At 35.4% G+C, this 23,309-nt stretch overlaps 1 protein-coding gene across 7 annotated transcripts in view; it reads left to right on the top strand.

Moving 5' to 3' along the window:
* The window catches only part of RB1 (RB transcriptional corepressor 1), a 146,893-nt gene that overhangs the window by 38,692 nt on the left and 84,892 nt on the right, over positions 1 to 23,309 (top strand). For all 7 annotated transcript variants that reach the window (XR_009536812.1, XM_060129348.1, XM_060129347.1 and 4 more), the window contains exons 5-12: positions 3,077 to 3,115; positions 4,117 to 4,184; positions 6,931 to 7,041; positions 9,408 to 9,550; positions 11,722 to 11,799; positions 14,360 to 14,469; positions 15,412 to 15,489; positions 19,289 to 19,376. Coding sequence is in view for 6 of the 7 variants with exons in the window: in XM_060129348.1 (XP_059985331.1) it covers positions 3,077 to 3,115; positions 4,117 to 4,184; positions 6,931 to 7,041; positions 9,408 to 9,550; positions 11,722 to 11,799; positions 14,360 to 14,469; positions 15,412 to 15,489; positions 19,289 to 19,376 (715 nt within the window). In the remaining variant the exon portion in view is untranslated. The remainder of the gene's footprint in view (positions 1 to 3,076; positions 3,116 to 4,116; positions 4,185 to 6,930; positions 7,042 to 9,407; positions 9,551 to 11,721; positions 11,800 to 14,359; positions 14,470 to 15,411; positions 15,490 to 19,288; positions 19,377 to 23,309) is intronic.

Below are 23,309 nucleotides of genomic sequence, written 5' to 3'. Positions count from 1 at the left end.
TTTCAGCCATTTACAAAATTTTTTTTTTCTCTCTCTCTCCATTCTTTTCTGGTACTCCCATTACACATATATTCGTGTATCTTTTGGTGTCCAAAAAATACACCAATATATTTTTTGGTGAGCCTCTTCTGTGAGCCTCTTCATTTTTCTTCTTCCTTTATCTCTTTGTTCTTTAAACCACATAATCTCTTTTGATCTGTCTTCAAGCTTAGTGCTTCTTTTGTTCTGCCAGCTCAGATCTACTTTTGAGTCCCTCTAGTGAATTTTTTATTTTGGTTATTATACTTTTCAACTCAAATTGCCCTTTGGTTCTTTTAAAGTAATTTCTGTCTTTTTATTGATAATCCTCTGTTGGTTGAGACATTGTCAGCGTACCTTTTTTTCTTCTTTAAGCATGATTTCCGTTAGTCCTTTGAACATATTTATAATTGCTGTTTTGAAGTCTTTGTTAAGTCTGACACTTCGATTCTCTTAAATAAAATTACTGTTATCTGCTTTTTTCCCTATGTAGAGGTCACATTTCCCTGCTTCTTTGCATATTTCATATTTATTTTTGAAAACCAGACATTTTTTATAACATCGTAGTAACGCTGGGAGCTGATTCTTTTCTCTCATGGGGCTTGCTGCTGTTGTTTTGTCTTTGTTATTTGTTTAGTGGCTTAGCTGTACTATCTCAATGAAGTCTTTTTCTCCCACAGTGTGTAGCCTCTAATCTTGCTCCTTAGTGTAGCCTTGGACAGGTGCATAGTCACTCAGAGCTGACAGTGGTTTTAGCTGGGTTCTCCTTGGCTATCCTTTCCCTGTTCTTAAGCTAACTGCCTCTGTTGATATCACACCTAGTTGCTACCTCTCACTATTTGCCGACTGATTGCTTTATTGTTTTTTTTTTAAATAAATGTATTTATTTATTTATTGGCTGCCTTGGGTCTTCGTGGCTGCATGCGGGCTTTTCTCTAGTTGCAGCGAGTGGGGTCTACTCTTTGCTGCAGTGCCTAGGCTTCTCATTGCGGTGGTTTCTCTTGTTGTGGAGCACAGGCTCTAGGTGCGCGGGCTTTCATAGTTGTGGCTTGCGGGCTCTAGAGCACAGGCTCCGTAGTGGTGGCGCACGGGCTTAGTTGCTCCGCGGCATGTGGGATCTTCCCGGACCAGGGCTCGAACCCATGTCCCCTGCATTGGCAAGGGGATTCGTAACCACTGCACCACCAGGGAAGTCCTGCTTAATTGTTTTTGACAATGCTCTGGGTCCCAAGTTGCTTTACAGTCTAATCCAATTAAATTTGGATCCCTCTGCAGGAGTAGTATTTGAGGCTAGCCTTGAGGCTTATTTTGATACTAGGAGAGCTATTCTTAGCTGTTTCTTTCTCTGGTTCTCTCCTAGATGATCTAAGATTTAGCTTTTTGCTCTCATAAGATCTGTTGGCTTTCTCTTACTTGCTTCCACCAAAGTCTGTATTGCTTTCAACAGTTCTCTTATTCTTGAGCATCCCCACACTCCATTCCAAATGAGTTCCCTTGGGGAGAGCTCAAGGCTCTGTGTTCTTAGGGCCTGCCTCTCCCCTAGGCACCACTTCTGTGCCACTGCTTGGGAGGTCAGGATGGGGGCAGTGGTCTCTTCTCTTGGAGTGATACCTCTGTTTTAAGAGTAGGGCACTGAGAAGAGGTGATAGCCCCTGGTCTTCCCAGATTGCCTTTCTTGGCTGGAACCTCTGTCCTATGAGCTGCTCGGCAAGAGAAGTCAGTATTTTTGATGTGCTCTGTGCCTGGAGTAAACCTTTACCCTATGAGTGGGGGCTAAGCGGAAGACAGGAGCCCCAGACCTCAGCTCCTCTTGCTTGGGATAGACTTTCTGCAACACAGATCTGGGGGCGATGAGAAATGCTGGGAGCCTACTCTTCCCAGAGAGATAGTTCTAGGCTGGGAGCTGGAGAGAGAAGAGCCCTGTGTCTTGGCTACACCTGCTGGGAGTAGAGCTTTGTTATGCTGAGCTGGAGAGGAGGAGGAAATGAGTTTTGCTTTGAATTCTATAGACTGTCATTGTTCTTACCAAGATTTAGTAGATTTTCTTGAAGAAATATTTCCTTTTTTTGTTGTATGCCCTTAGGAAAATTTCCAGAGACTTTAAATGGTTTTTTAAAAATAGTTTTACCAATTGTAGTTATTACATTAGGAAACAGGTCTGCAGAGAACCTTCTCCACTATTCCAGAAGTCATTGTCCTAAATAGGTAGGTTTTATACAGTAAGTCCCCTACATATGAATGAGTTCCATTCCGAGAGCATGTTCGTAAGTCCAATTTGTTCATAAAGTCCAGCAAAGTTAGCCTAGGTACCCAACTAACACAATTGGCTACATAGTACTGTACTGTAAAAGGTTTATAATACTTTTCACACAGATAATACATAAAAAATAAACAAACACAAAAAAATAAAGAAAACATTTTTAATCTTACAGTACAGTACCTTGAAAAGTACAGTAGTACCAGCTACGTCACTGCTACTTTTACGCTTGCTTCCAGACATCCTGGCCTTGAAATAAAGACACTGTACTACTGTACTCTATACAGTACTGTACAGTAAAGTACACAAAGCACAACCACTTGTAGAGGATGAACACAGGTGACAGTGTACGCCAGACACGTGAACTAACTTACATGATTGGACGTGTAAACTCACATTCACATCTTTGAAAGTTTGCAACTTGAAGGTTCGTGTATAGGGGACTTACTGTAGTACTTTCAGTTGTGTTATTTCAGTGACACTATTAGTTAAATAAGCTTTTATGACCTGATCTGAGATTCTAACCAGATCAAGGTTCAATTACAGAATGTATTCCAAGTTAGAAATGCACATATCGAATCCAGTCTTTTTGTAATTAGATATTACAGTGATATGTGAAATGTCATAAATTGGAAACATCTACTTTAACTTTGTTTTATAATGCTGTACTTGAGAAAAAATGTATCCTTCTTAAAATAAGATGAATAAAGCATGATAAAACTGATTTCTAAATTATGAAAAAAATTTAAAAGTAACTTTTAAAAAAGCCATAATGTTAACATAATTATTTCTTCCTTTCAGAACATGTGAACTTATATATTTGTCACAACCCAGCAGTTCGTAAGTACCTCAGAGTATGTTATTTTTCACTTTTGGGGTTTTTTTTTTTTTTTTAGAGATTTTTATGGAAAAATCCCAAACACGTTGATAGTTTCAGGGTTAGTTTGATTGACTGTTCTATGATACTTCATAAGTTAAGGTCATAGATTTAAGCCCTATACGGATTATTTATCTTTTCACAAAGAAAGTGGTATGAAATACATGCCTTTTACTACAAGGGAGAACTAATAAGGTCGAAGTTAATTCAGAGCAACATTTTACCAGCTCTGGGAAAAATGCCAATTCATTGACAAACTCTTTTTTCAGAGTATATTATAGACATTTTATTAACTAAGACTCAGAGCATAACTTTTGAGTAAGAATAAACATGAACGTCTATATTAAAATTTCTAAGTAGCCTTTTTAAATGCATGATACATGTTCCAACAGTATACCATTGTAAGAGCTCTAGAGTTTTTCTTCAGAAACAGAACGAGTATTATGTGAGATTTTCTGCCTCATTGAAGTAATGATACCGAAGATGATTGATACAAAGGGAAATTGTGTATTAATTAATTAACTCTATTAATTTCACTCGTTAATTCCAACAAGTGAATAACTTAACGTTTATGAAGACATAGTGTTAATTTGGTAGAGTCACCCAAACCTCTATTTTTCTGCTCACAGAAAATTGATTTTAATTAGAAAAGAGAGCAGAAAAGCATTAATTGGAAACCATGTATGTCATATTATACTACTTTCTGTGCATAGTTTTAGATTACAGTAGAAGATATTCAATATTTTCTTTAAGAAATGTATACTACTTTGGGAAAATATAAATAACATGGTGAAAACACTAACTGAATTGAGACAAATTGAATTCATGTGTAAATTGTGCATTTAAGACGGACTGTATTCTATTATGCGATCAACTCTGGTCTATAATTGTAAAAAATGAAAAAAAACGGTGTAGTTGGAAAACAGTGTGAGTTTTTTTTTTCTTCTTTCTATTTGTTTATTAGGATATCTACGGAAATAAATTCTATGTTGGTGCTAAAAGTTTCTTGGCTCACGTTTTTACTAGCTAAAGGTAAAGTCATTATGTTTGTTACATACTAATGTTTCAAATGTAGTAATTGATAATTCTTTCGAGTAAGCTCAAAATTTTAATTCTGGGCTTCCCTGGTGGCGCAGTGGTTGGGAGTCCGCCTGCCGGTGCAGGGGGCGCGGGTTCGTGCCCCGGTCCGGCCGTGGCCGCTGGGCCTGCGCGTCCGGAGCCTGTGCTCCGCGGCGGGAGAGGCCACAGCAGTGAGAGGCCCGCGTACCGCAAAAAAAAAAAAAAAATTTATTTCTATTTAATATTGTTCCTCCTTCCCCCTAGTTCTTTGTGTGACTTTTTAACTGTTAGCAAGTTCTTGTAATTCTGATACTGGAGGCAACCTTGAAAATGTCTCATTTCATTTCTTTTTCTAATATTTTTCATTCTTTCCTATTTTTAAGAATAATGTTACTGTTTTTATAAAAGTGATATATATTCATGATAAAGAATGCAAATAATACAGCAAAGCGCAAAGAAAAATGTAGAAAAATTACCCAAAACCCGCCTAGAAATAATCATCATTAAAATTATGTGGTTGTATGCACAAAAATGTATCTGGAGTAACATTCTGATTAAAAAAGGTGGGTGGATGAGTGCACTCACAAACATATATATAAGTTTCTAAAAATAATATATTGTCCTATGTTTAAAATATAAAAATTAATTTTACTCAAATTTTATAGAAGAAAATAAGAGAAATGGAAGGAATTGCTTAAATTTATGTTTTGTCACTTAAGCAGTGTTATTTCTTAAAATATTTCTCTAAGATTACGAAAACATTAAGAGGTTAGAATCTTTATTTAACTTTGTGTTTTGAGTTAAGGCAATATATATTAATCTGCTCTGAAGAAAAAGAATTCTCACTCTTCCTGTGACCTTCCTATTCCCTACTTTCAGATTTGCTTTTTTTTGTTATCATTACATTACCAAAGATTATAATATTTACATCCTGTTCTGTAATTATAATTATCACAGTTGTTTTGTCTCATTTATGTATTTAAAATGGATTCTAAGCTTATTGTCACTCCTGTATCATAGCTTCTCCATTTCTGAGTTCTTTATTTTGGTCTATCCTTAGCTGACTGGATTTTACCGTGAAGGAGTTTTTCAAAAAAGCCTTTTTGGCGCCATGTTTTCTATGTTTGACATGTTTATGAACCATGTCTGTAGTCTTTAGACTTGAAGGACAACTTGGTTGAGTATTCAGGGGTTTTTTGTGTGTGTGTAGTACGCGGGCCTCTCACTGCTGTGGCCTCTCCCGTTGCGGAGCACAGGCTCCGGACGCGCAGGCTCAGCGGCCATGGCTCACGGGCCCAGCCGCTCCGCGGCATGTGGGATCTTCGCGGACCGGGGCACGAACCCGTGTCCCCAGCATCGGCAGGCGGACTCTCAACCACTGTGCCACCAGGGAAGCCCGAGTATTCTGTTCTTGTATCATGTTTTTTTTTCTCAGGACACTATTTTCTGGAATTGAACATTGCTGTTGAGAAATCTGAGACTAGCTTAATTTACCACCCCCCCATTTTGTTCCTTGAATATTTGAAGAATTCCTTTTTTAAAATTTGAGATTTAATACATTAACCAGAAAGTTTCTATACCTTCAGTATTGGGATTATTAGTGGTTTAGCAGTCAGATACCAATAAGATAGAAAATTAATCAAATTAAACTTCTCTTTTAAAAATACTGCACAACATAGAGCCATAAGCAAATATGTCATAGCTATATCATTTGTATATTTTGTGTAGCTACACTATTTTTTTCTTAGGTGTTTATTATATGCATTAATTTCCTTATATACAGCTCTTTATAATAAATATACAGCTCTTTAGTTGTATGTTATATAAACTTTTAGGATTTTGTGCTAAATAATTGCTTTATAGATGACTTTACAATTATGTACTAATTTTATTATTTCCTAATGGCTTTGGTTATTTCTTAATATTTTGGAGTGAGTTGAAATTGAAAATATATGAGGTTTCATAAATAAATAGAACTGAAGACTAACGTGTATCATTCTTCAAAATGATTTTCAGAGGTAGTAAATTTTATAACTCTTACCAAAACTGGAAGTGAGTTTAAAGAAGGAAAAATCAAAATAAATTTAGACATAGGGACTGAATTATTATAATAATACCTAAATGTAAAATTCTCATGATAGACTTATACTTCATTCATAATTTTTTTTAGTAAATTTATTTATTTTATTTATTTATTTTTGGCTGCATTGAGTCTTTGTTGTGTGGGCTTTCTCTAGTTGCAGCGAGCAAGGGCTACTCTTCGTTGTGGTGTGCTGGCTTCTCATTGCAGTGGCTTCTCTTGTTGTGGAGCACAGGCTCTAGGCACATGGGCTTCAGTAGTTGTGGCAGGTGGGCTCAGTAGTTGTGGCTCACGGGCTCTAGAGCACAGGCTCTGTAGTTGTGGCGCACGGGCTTAGTTGCTCCACGGCATATGGGATCTTCCCAGGCCAGGGCTTGAACCTGTGTCCCCTGCATTGGCAGGCGGATTCTTAACCATTGTGCCACCAGGAAGTCCCCATTTATAATTTTATAACTTTATATATTTTTACATGTTGCAAATCTGACTGAATTTTTGCAAAAAAACAAACAAAAAAAGATCTTTAACATGCTTCTAGTGATTGTTGCATAAATGAGTATATGGATACAGCCATACCCACAATTTTCCCTGACTTAAAGACCTCAATCTCTACCTTAAGATGTGGACTTTCTTTGTTTTCAGGGCAAGTTTTACAAATGGAAGATGATCTGGTGATCTCATTTCAGTTAATGCTGTGTGTCCTTGACTATTTTATCAAACTCTCACCTCCCGCATTACTCAAAGAACCATACAGTAAGTATTTTAAGTAATTTATGCCCCTCCTGCTTCATCATTCAACATTTTTTTATGGACTTACACTAGATCCAAAACATGGTTCTAGAGCCAAGGGAATGATAAAAAAGAAATCAGACATGGGTTCTGCCCTTAAGTAGTATAAGATATAGGAGGAGAGATAAGTAAGCAAGTAATTAGAGTATGTGGTTGAAAATAGTCTGGGCCAAAATATAGCAAATACTATGGGAGTTGAGGAGATGAGAAAGTTTTCCCAGCTGGGAAAGACCAAGGAAGACCATAAAAAAGTGGTGGCATTTGAACTGAGTGTTGAAGGAGTAGTTAGGGTTTGAGTGTTGTGGTAAGTTGGGAGACTGCACTCCCAGTAAAGAGAAAATCAAGAGGCAAGGCATAGATATGAATGAGACTGCACAGGGAAGAGTAACGCATTCTATAGAAATGGATTAACTAAATTTTTATTATTGGAAGCTATAATGATTATGTGACTGGCTTTTTTTTTGCATATGAACTGTAATTGATCCACTTCAGTGGGTGATGAGATGGGAGGTGTATTTAAATAATAACTATTGCTGAAATAATTAGATAGCATTAAGCAAAGACAAGTATATTCCTCTTAGAATGGAATTGCTCCCTTTGGTGGCGTGTAGAGTAGGATTTAAAATCACTTAATACACTATAGAGAAATGTAAACTTAACTAAGGTTTAGCTGACTCCTTGCTCCTAAAATGTTGACAGTATTAGTAATACTAAAAATAATAGGGGAAAGATCAAAACATGGAAGTCTCAAAGTGTTGAAGTGGCTGAAAAGCTGAAGCCTAATTAATCTTCGTGAACAATAACTTCCTGGAAAAATGAAGCAGAATTTTGAAAAGATGTTGAACATGGCTTGACAGAAAAGGCAGGTCATTTAGCAGAAACCACATGCAACACAGAGGGGAAAAATATAAAACAATATATTTTTAAAATTTCTGAATCTTTAAAAATTTCCTTTATATGCCTTTTCCTCACTTTTTAAAAATGTTATAACTTTAATAAGTTGATATATAACTTTAGGTTGACAGCCTTTGTTCTTTTGGATAATTCAAATGTACATTTAATTCTGTAAGTGCCATCTTAAATAGAAAGCAGGATAAGGTGTTGAATTAACTGGCTATGATAAACTTGCAGTTAGCTTTTTATTATGAAGAATTTCAGTGAGCATAAAAGAAAGTCGTATAATAAGCTTCCATGTACTTATCACCTGCCCTCAGTGCATAACTTATGGTCAACCCATAGTCCTATCTACTGCTCAGTTCTACCAGCGATATTATTTTGAAGCACACTTTTGCATACCATTTCATCCCCATAAATTTCAGTATGTATCTGTGAAAGATAAAGTCTTTTAAAAAAGCATAATGACAGTACCATTCTCACACCTAAAAATCAATTAATAGTGATTCTTTAATTCCACCAAATATCTAGTAAGTATCCATATTTTCAATTGTTTTATAAAAGTAATTTTAAAAATTTTTACATGTTGACTAAATCAGAATTTAAATAAGATCTCTACTTTGTGATTGGTTGGTATGCTTTTAAGACTTAAAAAGTTCCTCCTCCATCTATCTTTCTCTTTTTTTCTTGTAATTTATTTATTAAATAATCAGGTGGTCTTGTTCTGTTGAGTTTTCCATGGTTTAATTTGTAGTGATTGCATCCTATGGTGTAGTCTTAACATGTTCCTCTATCCTGTCAGTTTCTTGTAAGTTGTTTGTTGGGCCTAGAGGCAGTTAATACTTTTTATACTTAGTCATCTGTAATCTCTTTAATAGCTATATTCACATTCAGTTTGAATTGAAAATGCTCAAAATAATCCAGGGTATTTTTTTAAAATTACAATTTAGTGTCACATGAGTATATTTGTATGCTTAATTTTTTAAAAGCATCGTAATTTATTTGCTAAAACTTCAAAAAATTTATTTTTTATCCTGTATCTACAAATTGAATCCATAAATATATGCTTATTATTTTTTAGACTCTTTTAAGATAGAAAACATTTTTTCCCCTTGCAGACTAGTAGGATACACTTAATATTAGTTTATAAGTTGGCTATTTCCCTTGCATTTTTCATATTTGTCTGTGGGGTTTTAAATTTCTTTTTGGGCTAGTTGGGGGCAGAAGAGAATAGGGATGGTAGCAACTATGACCAGTATATAACTTACAGTAGATATTCAATAAATAAAGCTGTTAGCTTTTTAATGAAGCCTAATAATAAAAGTAGCAGAATGTTACCAAGATTATTTCTGACCTTCCGAGTTATAATTAGAATACTTCATTATTTTATACAGTGGAATGTGCAATTGTTCTTATCTAATTTACCATTTTTACAGAAACAGCTGTAATACCTATTAATGGTTCACCTCGAACACCAAGGCGAGGTCAGAACAGGAGTGCACGGATAGCAAAACAACTAGAAAATGATACAAGAATTATTGAAGTTCTCTGTAAAGAACATGAATGTAATATAGATGAGGTAATTTAACTTCATGATTTCTTTAAAATAGTTAAAGTAGATTTAGATGTAAGTTCTTCCTAACAGTATTTAATTCTTTTATGATGAGCTTGCTTTTTGTAATTAGTGCCAACTCTTTTGCAGTAGCAAAATATTTAGAAAAAGTTTAATTTTCATATTCAGTTACTTTGATTTTAAAGAGAATAGCTCCCTCACTCTGGAATCATTGAAATGTACATGATTAAAGCAATAGTTTTCAAATGTATTTGTTCTTTGATTCCTCTGTGGTTACTGATACGCCTAATGTTTTCAAGTATCCTGCTCAGAAAACCCTAGTGTTTTGATTTAGTGCTAAGTGATACCAACATTAAGTTTCTGTTTAGCCTTCTGTAGTTACTCTTTTTCTAAATATCACACCAGATGTTAATGACTGGGAGGATACATGAACACCCAGGAATTGCTTATCTTGTCAATAAAATCTGGAATGTTAGAATTGGAAGGAATCTTACAAGTAATGTACTTGGCCTCCTTTTACTAATGAATAAACAAGCTTCTAGAGACTGATAGCTGATTACTAACAGAGTCTATGCTTTGGACCATCTGCTACCAGTGCTTCTTTCACTGTGCCATGCTCTTTCTCTCATAGACTGTTATATTGTCCAAAATTCACTACCACTAGATAGCTATGTGAAATGTTGCATCTTTGAAATTGCTCTGTCAACTCTGGGAAGGAATTGAGGGTATGATCTCAAAATCTAGTTTAAGAAGTGTTGGAATGATTTATCAAGATATCTGGGTTTTAGCACTGTGGCTTTTATTAATTTTAACAAATATATAGATATAGACATATAGCTGTATCAACTTTACACATGTAATATATTTACTTTTCTAGAATAACAAATTATCTTTGCTAATAAGCTGACAAATGTAGTTGAAATATTTTTTTTTACTCCAGTCTGTTGCTTACTCCCTCAAGGTAATGAATAGGAATAAATGTAGTTTTCTAGTTCCTGGTTGTTAGTTCTCTGTATTTTAGAACTACTTATAAAATTGCATTTCAAAAATCAGGAATAAATCATGTTTTTCCTTTTTATTTTAAATAATGCTTCTATAATTTAGAATGTAATAACGATTTGTAAAGTGTAGGTGATTAATAGCTTTTGGGGTAATTCATATTAATTTGACATTTGATTATTTACATGTAGCATTTATAGTTATATAACTATTGGTTAGTTATATTTATGGTTATATAATTATTGGTTAGTCACACTAATTGGTTAAATAGAACTACCCACCTTATAATTATTCCAGTTCAGTGGGAATTAATTAGAAAACAATACTAATATGTATTACAGAAGCTTAATTCTTAAAGCATTTTTGTGAAGCAGAAGATAGGAACTTATTAATAGGAAGATATTAAATTATTCTACCTTAATAAATGTAGACTGCAAATTGGAAAAGGAAGTTAAATGAAGAAAAGTAAGTTGTTTAAAATTCCATAACACTTTGCCCGTGTAAAATAGTTAGGGGTATAACTCCACGTTTTCCAAGGACGGTCTTTATTATCCATGTTAAATGTAGGGTTTTTTGTGTGAAACTGCATAATGACCAAAACATTTTCACTCGGTTTTGAATAGAATTGTTGGGTATTTGTATGTGAAATTATCTTCTTATAAAATCAGGTCATTTTCCTAAATTTATGCTGAAATAATTGACTCGATATTCCCTAAGCTAGGTATGTGTGTGAAGTGGCCCAAAAATATGCTTTGGGGAGAAATCAGAGGCAGTGTAGAGAAATTAAAAGAGTCTTGGCTTTGATGCTAGACAGATTGGGTTTCAATTCCAGCTCTGCCACTTCCTAGCTGTGTAACTTTGGTGAAGTCGCTTAATATTTTTGAGCCTCCCATGTTTTCACCATTTGTTAAATGTGGGATATTGAAGTTGGTTTCGATGGATTTTCTTCTTATAAATCCCATTTCATTAACAATTCCCCCCTGCACCTCCATTTTAGGACCTGAAATCTGCCTCACATGAATTAAAAAGTGAATAATTGAATTAATTATAAATAAGCATCACACTGGGTTGAATGTAACTCATTGATCAAAATGTCAGTTAACACTTTCATTCTATTGTTAATAGTGACAGATTTTTTAAAAAAAATTTTAATTATCATGTAACTTTATCTTTTTCAGGTGAAAAATGTTTATTTCAAAAATTTTATACCTTTTATGAATTCTCTTGGAATTGTAGCTTCTAACGGACTTCCAGAGGTAATCTGAAAGAAAACGTAATAAAAAATTAATGTGTTTCGGGACTTTAGCAAGGGAGGAATAGTTGCCTAAATTTCTTAAGATCACTTTACTGTATATTAAATGTTTTTTACTCAAGGAAAGAATCTAAGTAGAATTGTGGTGAATCAACTTTATATAGTAAGAAAAAACCCCTTTTGAACCCATTTATGCTCAAATGTATAAATAAGCAGCATTTAAAAGTTTGCACTAGAAGTTGGTTTGTACTAAAATTTTTCAAAAATCAGAATGTAGGCTTTTGAACTTCTAAATGCCATTAAATATTTAAATAGAAGTAAATATCTGTAATCAAATTTGATTCTAATTTACTTTGCTGCGCTTCTTTAAGCATAGGAGCCATGATTTGTGCCATCAACATTATTAGCATTACTGTACTTGGAGCAACTCTTTTGAGGCTTTTTTTTTTTGGCCACAGCGCGTGGCTTGCAGGATCTTAGTTCCTCCACCAGGATGGAGCCCAGGCCCCGGCAGTGAAAGCCAAGTCCTAACCACTGCACTGCCATGGAACTCACTCTTTGGAGTATTTTGAAAAAGCTGCTTAATTGGATGTAGCTTTGGTTGAAATGACTGTGATTATACGGTAGAAATGTTTTACCTTAGTGGTGTGCCATCCATCCATCTGTTGCTTTTCACATTTTTCCTCATATGTCTTGCTCTTCAGTGAGAACAGAACACCTGAGAACTTTGTGTGGTAATGTGTGGAGAAAAGAATGCTTAAATAAATGATGAAGAACAAGTACTCAGTGAGGAAGCAGCGTTTCAAACACACCTATTATCAGTCACCAAGACCAAAAGACATGAAATCAGAGAGCTAGATTGCTGATTTTATGGCCTGAGTTGGTAGCTAGTCCTCCTTGAATTAACTAACTTACTCATTCAGCAGTTATTTAGTGAGTGCTTAATATATGCCAGGCATTGTGCTGGATATCATCAATGCAGAGATTTAACTCACAGTCATTGTCATTAAGGTGCTAGTGGAAGAGACGGGCATAGAAGTAGAACATTAACAGGAGTCTACAAAAGTCTAATAGATGTGTACACAGGGTGTTGTGATATCTCAGAGGAGGACTCCCTAATCCAAAGTGGGCCAGATAGGTTTTGCGGAAAATTCTTTGGAGGTGATGTGGTTTCTGAGCTGAGTAAGATTTTTGAGAAGTGGCATTTCCAGGGGTTGGAAATTATAGATTTAAAGGCACAGTGATATGTGATAGTATGGTCTGTTCTGTAGAGTGAGTGGTAAGACATGGTACTAAAGAAACAAGAAGGGGCCAAAAGTTGTATTTCTGAGTTCTATTACCAACTTATATACCAAAAAATATGCTGTTTACAACTCTAAAGAATCTTGGACATTCATAATTTTTTTTCCCTCTGAAAGGATTACAGGGTTATTATTAGAAAATTCAAGATAAACTTTACATTATATAGCACTAATAGCTGCCAGTCAATAAATGATTGATAATTAATACCTAACTGACATAGGGCAGGAATGACGATTAAGCCTTAATCAAACATGAATGGCTGATCGGCCTAAAAAACTTATGCAAACAAACAAAAAGTTTACATTTAACTGGATTTTTTCCTACCACTCCTTTTAGAATGCAATTTTAACTCTCTCAGGTTGGAAACACTCTGGCTTTAAAAGTCACAGGAGGGCTTCCCTGGTGGCGCAGTGGTTGAGAGTCCGCCTGCCGATGCAGGGGACACGGGTTCGTGCCCCGGTCCGGGAAGATCCCAGATGCTGCGGAGCAGCTGGGTCCGTGAGCCATGGCCGCTGAGCCTGCGCGTCCGGAGCCTGTGCTCTGCAACGGGAGAGGCCCCAACAGTGAGAGGCCCGCGTACCACACACACACACACACACACACACAAAAGTCACAGGAGAAGGCTGCTAAATGGTTTTCTACTGGGCACTGGTTTTTATATTATGATTAGAATATTATGAATCAGAACTGATAAAAGAATTATAGTTTGTAGCATTTGGAAAAGTGCTAAGATTGGAAATAAATTGTGCAAGTATGTTAATTGGGCTAATTAATTGAGCTTATACTCTTGCCCAAGATACGTAACTGAAGGGAGTCAGAGTGAACCAAAGGATTTAGAAAAGATAGGAAGAATACATAATAAAGGTCTGTTACAGTGTTTGAAAAATTATTTTATATTGATAAGTGTAGTAGAAGATTAAAAGTGAGTGATGTGTAGGATGGAGGATCTCGGCAATTAAGTGGTTATAATAATGTCTTTTCATCTTACAGTTCCATTTCAGTACTGTTCTGTAGCATTGGTGATCCTTGTCTAGATAAAATGTGAGATATGTGCATAAAATAGGTTTAAAATTGAGTTGAAAAAAATCTGCAATTTTCTTTACTTCACTTTTAGATATGCCTTATTTATATTCCATGTGAAGTCTGTATAGTGTAAAATTAAGTGTATATTTTTATGAAGATTCTTTAATTAAATCTGTGTTTCTGTGTACTGAGAAGTAATGACATGAAAAGGATAATCATCAATATTTTTTGCCTTTGAGGTGGAAAGTCTCTCTAAACAATATGAAGAAATTTACCTTAAAAACAAAGATATAGATGCAAGATTATTTCTGGATCATGATAAAACTCTTCAGGCTGATCCTACAGACAGGTATTATACATGATATATTATTATTTGTTGATATGCTGGTTCATTTTTTAAAAAGTTAGTATAAAATTGTATTCTCTTGAATTGTCATATAGAATCCTAAAGTAGGAATGGTTGACGGTAACTACAGGCACCTGTGAGATATTGTGTTTTCCGTTCCAGGCCATTGCAATAAAGCAAATCACGCAAACTTTTTGGTTTCCGAGTGCATGTAAAAGTTATGTTTACAATGTACTATAGTCTGTTAAGTGTGCAATAGCATTATATCCAAAAAACAGTGTGCGTACCTTAATTTAGAAATACCTTATTTCTAAAAAATGATAACCATCATATGACAATGCAGAGTTTATAAACCTTCAATATGTAATAAAACACAGTATCTGTGAAGCACAGTAAAGCAAAGTGCAATAAAATGAGATACGCCCGTAAAAAATTTTTGAATGATTGTAAGTGTGGTTAATTTTAAGTCTTCAGCATGAAATCTTTTAATATTAACTAAAAAAATATGTATATATATAAAATTTGGAAGTTAAACACAAATAAAATGTTTCAGATTTTAAGTCAAAGTAAGTTTTTGGAAGGCGTAATGTTTGAAAAACTTGAGTTTTATTTTTTGATACTGAACAACCTTGCTAGTAATATCATCAACATCTAACATTCTAGAGAAAACAAACATCTAACTTTCACTTTCAAAAAAATTCTTAGTGATTGGTACACCGTTTGTTGTAAACCTAGTGGAAAGAAACCCAACTTAAAAATTATGATAAAAAAAAATTTTATTTATTTAAGCAGCTTCTGGATCATCTATTTCCTATCACTTCTATTATTTACTTAACCATTTTGTATGATGTTATGAGTCAACAGAAGGTACTTTACTGCTTTTTTGACTCATAAATCACAAATTGTAAGTTTTCAGTCTGAATGACTTTGTTTATCATTATTTAGTTTTGAAATGCAGAGAACACCACGAAAAAGTAACCCTGATGAAGAGGTAAATGTGATTCTTCCACAGACTCCAGTTCGGTATGAATTTTCTTACTTTTGATTTTCATTATAATTATTTATTCAGTACTTTATAGTGCTTCGGGTTTATTCATTTGTTTCATTATATATTTGTATATACATGCAGCAAATATATATTGAGTGCTCTTTGTATGCCAGACATGTTACTAGTTGCTGAGGATATGATTATTAGACGTAGTTCTGTCTGTCCTTAAGGTATATAACCCAGAATGAGAATGTGTTCCATTTCAGTATATAAAAAAGAGAAAAAAAAGTATCACCATTTGCTCTGTATATAACCTAGAAAGATTGGAGCCATTTTTTAGTGTCCTTTTCCTCACTTGCTTCCCACATCTAATCTGTTTTCAAGTCTTGCTGAGTCTGCCTCCTAAGTATTTGAGTTCATCTACTGTTCCCCATTCCTACTCTTCCCACCCTTGTCCAAGATATCTCTCTCCTTCTCTTGGAATTTTTGCAGTAGCCTACTAACTGATCTTGCTGTTTCTACTCTCATGACTATTCCTCTCTCCCTATCACCAAATATATTCTCCAGAGAGCCCCCAGAATAATATTCTAGAAATGTAAATCAGATCATGCTTTTTTTTTGGCTGCAATGCGTGGCTTGCAGGATCTTAGTTCCTCCACCAGGATGGAGTCCAGGCCCTGGCAGTGAAAGCCAGGTCCTAACCACTGCACTGCCATGGAATTCACTCTTTGGAGTATTTTGAAAAAGCTACTTAATTGGATGTAGCTTTGGTTGAAATGACTGTGATTATATGGTAGAAATGTTTTACCTTAGTGGTGTGCCATCCATCCATCTGTTGCTTTTCACATTTTTCCTCATATGTCTTGCTCTTCAGTGAGAACAGAACACCTGAGAACTTTGTGTGGTAATGTGTGGAGAAAAGAATGCTTAAATAAATGATGAAGAACAAGTACTCAGTGAGGAAGCAGCATTTCAGACACACCTAGTATCAGTCACCAAGACCAAAAGACATGAAATCAGAGAGCTAGATTGCTGTTAAGTTTGTGATTGCTTCCTACTGCAATTGAAATACAGTGCAAATCCCTTAACAGTGCCTACAAGACCTTATATGATCTAGCTTCTGTTACCTCTCCAACCTCATCTTGTTTTCCTGCTCATTATGTACTAGCCAGTTTTCTGAACTCTCCAAAATCTTCTTTTGTACTCAGTGACCTTCATATTTGCTTTTGTTTCTTCTGTTTTGTTTTTGTTTGTTTTTTTTTTGCGGTACACGGGCCTCTCACTGTTGTGGCCTCTTCCGTCGCGGAGCACAGGCTCTGGACGCGCAGGCTCAGCGGCCATGGCTCACGGGCCCAGCTGCTCCGTGGCACGTGGGATCTTCCCGGACCGGGGCACGAACCCGTGTCCCCTGCATCGGCAGGCGGACTCTCAACCACTGCGCCACCAGGGAAGCCCCACTTTTGTTTCTTCTGGAAACTCTTCCTTCTTTTCTATGAATTGCCAACTACTACCCTTCTTTTAGGTTCAGCACAAATACTACTTTTTTGAGGACTTATTTCTCTCTGAAGTATTTTCCTTTATTATTCTTTCTCACAGCATCCTGTTCTATTCCTTCAAAGTATGTATCACAATTTGTAATTATAAATTCATCTGTGTGTTTGCTTGTTTTTGTCAATACCCACAATAGTCTTTAAGTCCATACCACATGGACCATGACTTTCTTGTTCACCATTTAATCATTAGGAGCTAGGAGAATACTTGGTACATAGTAAAACAATCAGTAATCTTTTCAAATGACTACATAGATACATAAAAATACATTTTTGTTTAAATATGGTAAGAGACATAGGACAAGTTAATGAGATGGCACAGAAGGGACTTTATGAAGTGATATTTGAACTGAATTTTGAAACATGTAAGTTTGTGTCACAGGAGACTGACAGCATGTGCAAAGGCATGGAAGTATGAAACAACATGATGCATCTGGGGAACTATAAGCAGCTCTGTATTGATGGACTAAATGGGAAGATGAAATGGCAGGAGAGGAGGGTGGGTATTAGATCATGAAAGGCCTTATATTCCATACTCAGAAGTTTGGGCTTTAACTTGTGCAGGATATGGCCTGTTGCTATACCTGGGTGTTAAGCAGGGCTAGGATAAAATCAGACTTGATTTGTGAAAGTTTACATGGTAGTAGTTTGTGAAAAGATGGACTGAGGAGGGCGTGGTGAGAAATAGAGAGACCTGTCAGTCTGTCACAGTGGTTAGGCAAATTAGGATAACCTGAGGAGTTTTTTTTTGTTTTTCAAAGTACATATGCCTAGACCCTGCTGCCATAGACATAGTCAGAATCTCAAAATGCTCTATTGCAGTAATCCAGTTGAGAGATGCTGAAGATATGAACCAAGAGGTAGGCAGTTGGAGTGAAAGAGCAAGAACAGGTTTGATAAATAGTTGATGAATTCATATTTAGAATATTATTCTTAAGGCATTTATGGGATATGAAGAAGATAATGTAGTAAGTAGTAGGATATAACGATCTTATAGATTTGGGAATCATCAGGGAGAGTTAAATCAGAAAAACAGGGTCGGGGGGGGTGGTGTGATGAATTGGGAGATTGGGATTGACATGTATACACATACACTGATGTGTATAAAATGGGTGACTAATAAGAACCTGCAGTATAAAAAAATAAATAAAATTCAAAAAAAAACAAACAGAATGAGGTTGCCTGAAATGAGGGTGCATAATAGCAATAACGGTTGGCTAAAGGCCGAACCCTAAAGAATGCTAGCATTTAAGGATGAGATAGAAGTTAGATTAAAGAGAATGAGAGGTGTGATTGGGGAGGCCAGAGAATGAAGCCAAAGAAGCCAAGGGAGGAAGGGAGTTTCAGAAGAGAGCAAGTGTTTAAGAGTGTCAAATACCTCAAGAAAATCAAGTATCAGAACAAATAAAAAAGATATTTTGGTTTTAGCAGTTGGTCACTTATGGCTTTAGTCATTGTGGCTTAAGTAGATTAGTACATGTACACGTCACAGAAGCAATATATTTAAAAGTTGAGGAAGTGTAGATATCAGTTTAGAGAGGCTTGACTGAGAACACTGAACATGTTTTATTAAATAATATTTAAAGACCCTTTTGGCTATAAACATTCTACAGTTTTTTGCATCATTAAACAGTGCCTACAGAGTAGCAATGAACTGCTACTCCAAAATTGGAACATTAATATTTACCATATACCATACACAGACACGTGTGTGCGCACACACACACACACACACACACAAAATTATATAATTAAAGAGATCTCAAAGAGATTGACCTACTTTTATGTTTTTGTGATGATGACTTCTAAAATTATGTATCTTTTCATCTTGAAGGTCTCTGTAAAGGACAGTCACTTGGTTCTCTACTTGAGTTACTAAATATCTTACTGTCTTTATTTGAAAATTTTTAATATTTATTTGTAATAATGTTTTCTTAAAATATTACCATTTTGATGCCAGTTTATGTTTTATCCTTAAAATAATGTCATTACTTTTTCATCAATTGTTTTGTTGATATTTAGTTCTATTAGTAAATAAGCATATCAGTTCTTTAATTATAAACTTACTGATGATCGACATATGCTTTCTTAAAGATTTAAGTCAAATGTAATTCCTCATAAACAGCAGTACACTAAGGCTTTTATAAAGTCTTATTTCAGAGAACTTCTTAAAGATAAACAGGAGACAATGAGATTGAAGATATGTGTAACTTATGAAATAGATACTTATCATTTTTTCTTTTTATTCCTTCATTGCTTAACACTTCTTCCTATTTTTTTCTAGGACTGTCATGAATACTATCCAGCAATTAATGATGATCTTAAATTCAGCAAGTGATCAACCGTCAGAAAATCTGATTTCCTATTTTAATGTAAGCCATATATGAAACATTATTTATTATGATATTTTGGCAAATAAATTTGAAATTAGAAGTTAAAATACTGAGTGTTTTTTTAAACACCCATTTCCCAACCAACATGTAGTTGTCTATTATCTCATTTCTTGCTTTTTTTTTTTTAATTTTTTTTTTTGGCTGTGTTGGGTCCTTGTTGCTGCACGCGGGCTTTCCTCTGGTTGTGGCGAGCGGGGGCTACTCTTTGTTGCGGTGCGTGGGCTTCTCATTGCAGTGGCTTCTCTTGTTGCAGAGCACGGGCTCTAGGCGTGCGGGCTTCAGTAGTTGTGGCACGCGGGCTCAGTAGTCGTGGCTCGTGGGCTCTAGAGCGCAGGCTCAGTAGTTGTGGCACACGGGCTTCGTTGCTCCGTGGCGTGTGGGATCTTCCCAGACCAGGGCTCGAACCCGTGTCCCCTGCCTTGGCAGGCAGATTCTTAACCACTGCACCACCAGGGAAGCCCTCTTGCTTTTTTTAACTCTCCAAATTAGATATTATTAGTAGTATCATTTTATTTAGACAGTGTTGTTTTTAGATTTTCTCATATTTACTTTTTGTGTTGCTCACCATTCTTTTTTATAACTTAGACCTCACTTTCATAATTATTTTCTTCTTTCTTCAGATACATCTTCTAATCATTCCTTTAGTGGGGGTTAGTTTGGGATGAACTTACAAGCTTTTTGTTTTGTTTTTTGTCTTAAAATATCTTTACTCTTGGACTTCCTTGGTGGTCCAGTGATAAAGACTCTACTCTCCCACTGCGGGGGCCCGGGTTCGATCCCTGATCAGGGAACTAAGATCTCACATGCCACAACTAAGACCTGGCACAGCCAAATAAATAAATAAATAAATTACATACATATATACATACATAAATATTTTTTTAAAATATCTTCACTCTTATTTTTTGTAAGGTAGTTTACCTGGATCTTCAATTCTAGGCTGACCTTTACTTTCTCTTAGTAGTTTGAAGATATTACTTCACTATTTCCTGGCTCTCATTGCTACTAAGATGTTTTCTGTCAGTCCATCTGTTGTTCCTTTATAGTTTATCTTTTCTCTCTGGCTCTTTTAAGATATTTTCTTTGAATGTGACATTAGACAGGATTTAACATTTGCCATATCTCTACGGTCTTTTTTATTTAGCCCACTTTCATTTACATTTCTTGAGTGGCCCTGTGTGCATTGCAGTTGGCAACTCCTGATGGACCCTGAGTTTGATATCTGAAGGACCCCTGCTAGCCTCCCTCCCCTCAAAAAAGGGAGAGAGGAAGAGAGAGAATGAAAACTAGTGTCTATATTCCTTGTTTGCTCTTTTACTCCTTTAAAATCAAGTGAGGCTTGGGAGCCACTGAAATGCTCATCTGTGGCAGTTGGATGAGGCTAGGAGACTTACTAAAATTTGGCTTATCCGGTAAGTGCTTTGTGTGGTTAACATTCCATTTAATATCATAAGCTGCCTGTGGTTTTGTCATATTCTTTGTTGTCTTGTTTATATTTCCACCCCCCCAAGAATTAACAGAGTATTCTCTGTCATCATATTCATAATTGTGTTGGCTCAAAACTGATTTTGTTTGTCCAGTTTGCATAAAGTTGCTTTTATTTGTGGGTTATCTGTAGCACAAGAATATTTCCCAAACATAGCTACCCAGTTACTTAGAACTTTTAGAAGGGATAATGGTAGAAGTAAAAAGAATGATAATCTCTCTCTTCTTAAATATTGTTTTCAATATTTCCTCCAACATTTGGAGTATGTAGGAAGTCTTTTTTATTTTAAACTACTTCAGTTGGGTAGAAAATTCTGCCTCAAAGACATTTTCCAGAGCTCAGTTTAAAGCTTAACATTAAATGAAGCACAACAGTTTAACTGCAGAGTTTTATGTACACTACAAATGGCCTATCTCAGAGTGGGCATATCTTGAAGACCATTAAGTTTTTCTTTGAATTTGCTTCTTTATTAGTTCAGGTGTCTTCATTTTAAAAATTAATGGCATCTTTTCTTCTGTGTGTAAGTAAAATCTTAGAAGCTATAGACATTTTTTTCTTCCAGTTTTATTGAGATATGCTTGATGTACAGCTCTGTATAAGTTTAAGGTATACAGCATAATGGGTTGACCTACATACATCATGAAATTAGCATCACAATAAGTCGAGTGAACATCCATTATCTCATTTGGATACAAAGTAAAAGAAATAGAAAAAAAATTTTTTTCCTTGTGAAGAGAACCCTCAGGATTTACTCCCAACAACTTTCATGTATAACATACAGCAGTGTTAATTATATTAATCATGTTGTACATTACATCCCTAGTACTTATTTACCTTATAAATGGAAGTTTGTACCTTTTGACTGCCTTCATTCAGTTCCCCCTTCCCCTACCCACCCCCTGCCTCTAGTAACTACAAATTTGATCTTTTTTCTATGAGTTTGTTTCTTTTTGAAGTATAATTGACCTACAACACTGGGTTAGTTTCTGGTGCACAGTATAGTGATTCGATATTTCTGTACATCTCAAAATGATCACCACGGTAAGTCTAGTTACCATTTGTCTCTGTACAGAGATATTATATAATTATTGACTGTATTCCCTACACTGTACATTTCATACCTGTGACTCATTTATTTTGTAACTAGAAGTTGGTACCCCTTAATCTCCCTCATTTGTTTCTCTCTTTCCCCACATCCCTCGCTTCTGGCAACCATCTGTTTGTTCTCTATCTCTATGACTCTGTTTCTATTTTGTTGTGTTTGGTCATTTGTTTTTGTTTTTAGATTTCACATATAAGTGAAATCATACAGTATTTGCTTTCTTTGTCTGATCTACTTCACTTAGCATAATACTCTCTAGGTCCATTCTTGTTGTCACAAATGGCAAAATTTGTTTTTTCTTTATGGCCAAATAATATTCCATTGTATATATATACCACATCTTTATTATTCATCTATCAATGGGCACCTAGGTTGTTTCTATTCTTGGCTATTGTAAATAATGCTACAATGAACATAGGGGTGCATATCTTTTCAGATTAAGTGTTTTCATTTTCTTCAGATAAATACCCAAAAGTGGAATTGCTGGATTGTATGGTAGTTCTGGTTTTAACTTTTTGATGAGCCTCCAAACTGTTTTCCACAGTGGCTGCACCAATTTACATTCCCACCAACAGCGCATGAGGGTTCCCTTTTCTCCATAAACTCGCCAACACTTGTTATTTGTTCTCTTTTTGATAATAGCCGTTAGACAGACGTGAGGTGATATCTCATAATGGTTTTGATTTGCATTTCTCTGATGATTAGTGATGTTTAGCATCTCATGTGACTGCTAGCCATCTGTATGTCTTCTTTGGAAAGATGTGTATTCATTTCTTGTGCCCATTTTTTTAATCAGCTAGTTTGCTTTTTGGTGTTGAGTTGTATGCGTTCTTTGTATGTTTGGATATTAACCCTTTATCAGATATATCGTTTGCAAATATCTTCTCCCATCCAGCAGGTGGCCTTTTCTTTTTGTTGATAGTTTCCTTCACTGTGCAGAAACATTTTGGTTTGAAATAGTCCCACTTGTTTATTTTGCTTTTGCTGCCTTTTCTTCCAGAGTCAATTCCAAAATACCATCTCTAAGACTAATGACAAGGAGCTTACCACCCATGTTTTCTTCTAAGAGTTTCATGGTTTCAGGTCTTATGTTCAAGTCTTTAATCCATTTTGAGTTAATTTTCGTGTGTGGTGAAAGACAGTGGTATAATTTCATTTTTTTGAAACTGGCTTTCCAGTTTTACCAACACATTTATTGAAGAGACTGTCCTTTTCTTTCTTCTGTATATTCTTGGCTCTTTTGTGGTAAATTAATTGATCATATGCATGGGTTTATTTTTGGGCTCTCTATTCTGTTCCATTGATCTCTGTTTTTTTGTTTTTG

Source organism: Lagenorhynchus albirostris, chromosome 18, assembly GCF_949774975.1.
Source record: "Lagenorhynchus albirostris chromosome 18, mLagAlb1.1, whole genome shotgun sequence".
Lineage (NCBI taxonomy): Eukaryota > Metazoa > Chordata > Mammalia > Artiodactyla > Delphinidae > Lagenorhynchus > Lagenorhynchus albirostris.
The sequence above is the reverse complement of the archived record's forward strand: the minus strand, read 5'-3'. Positions and strand labels throughout refer to the sequence as shown.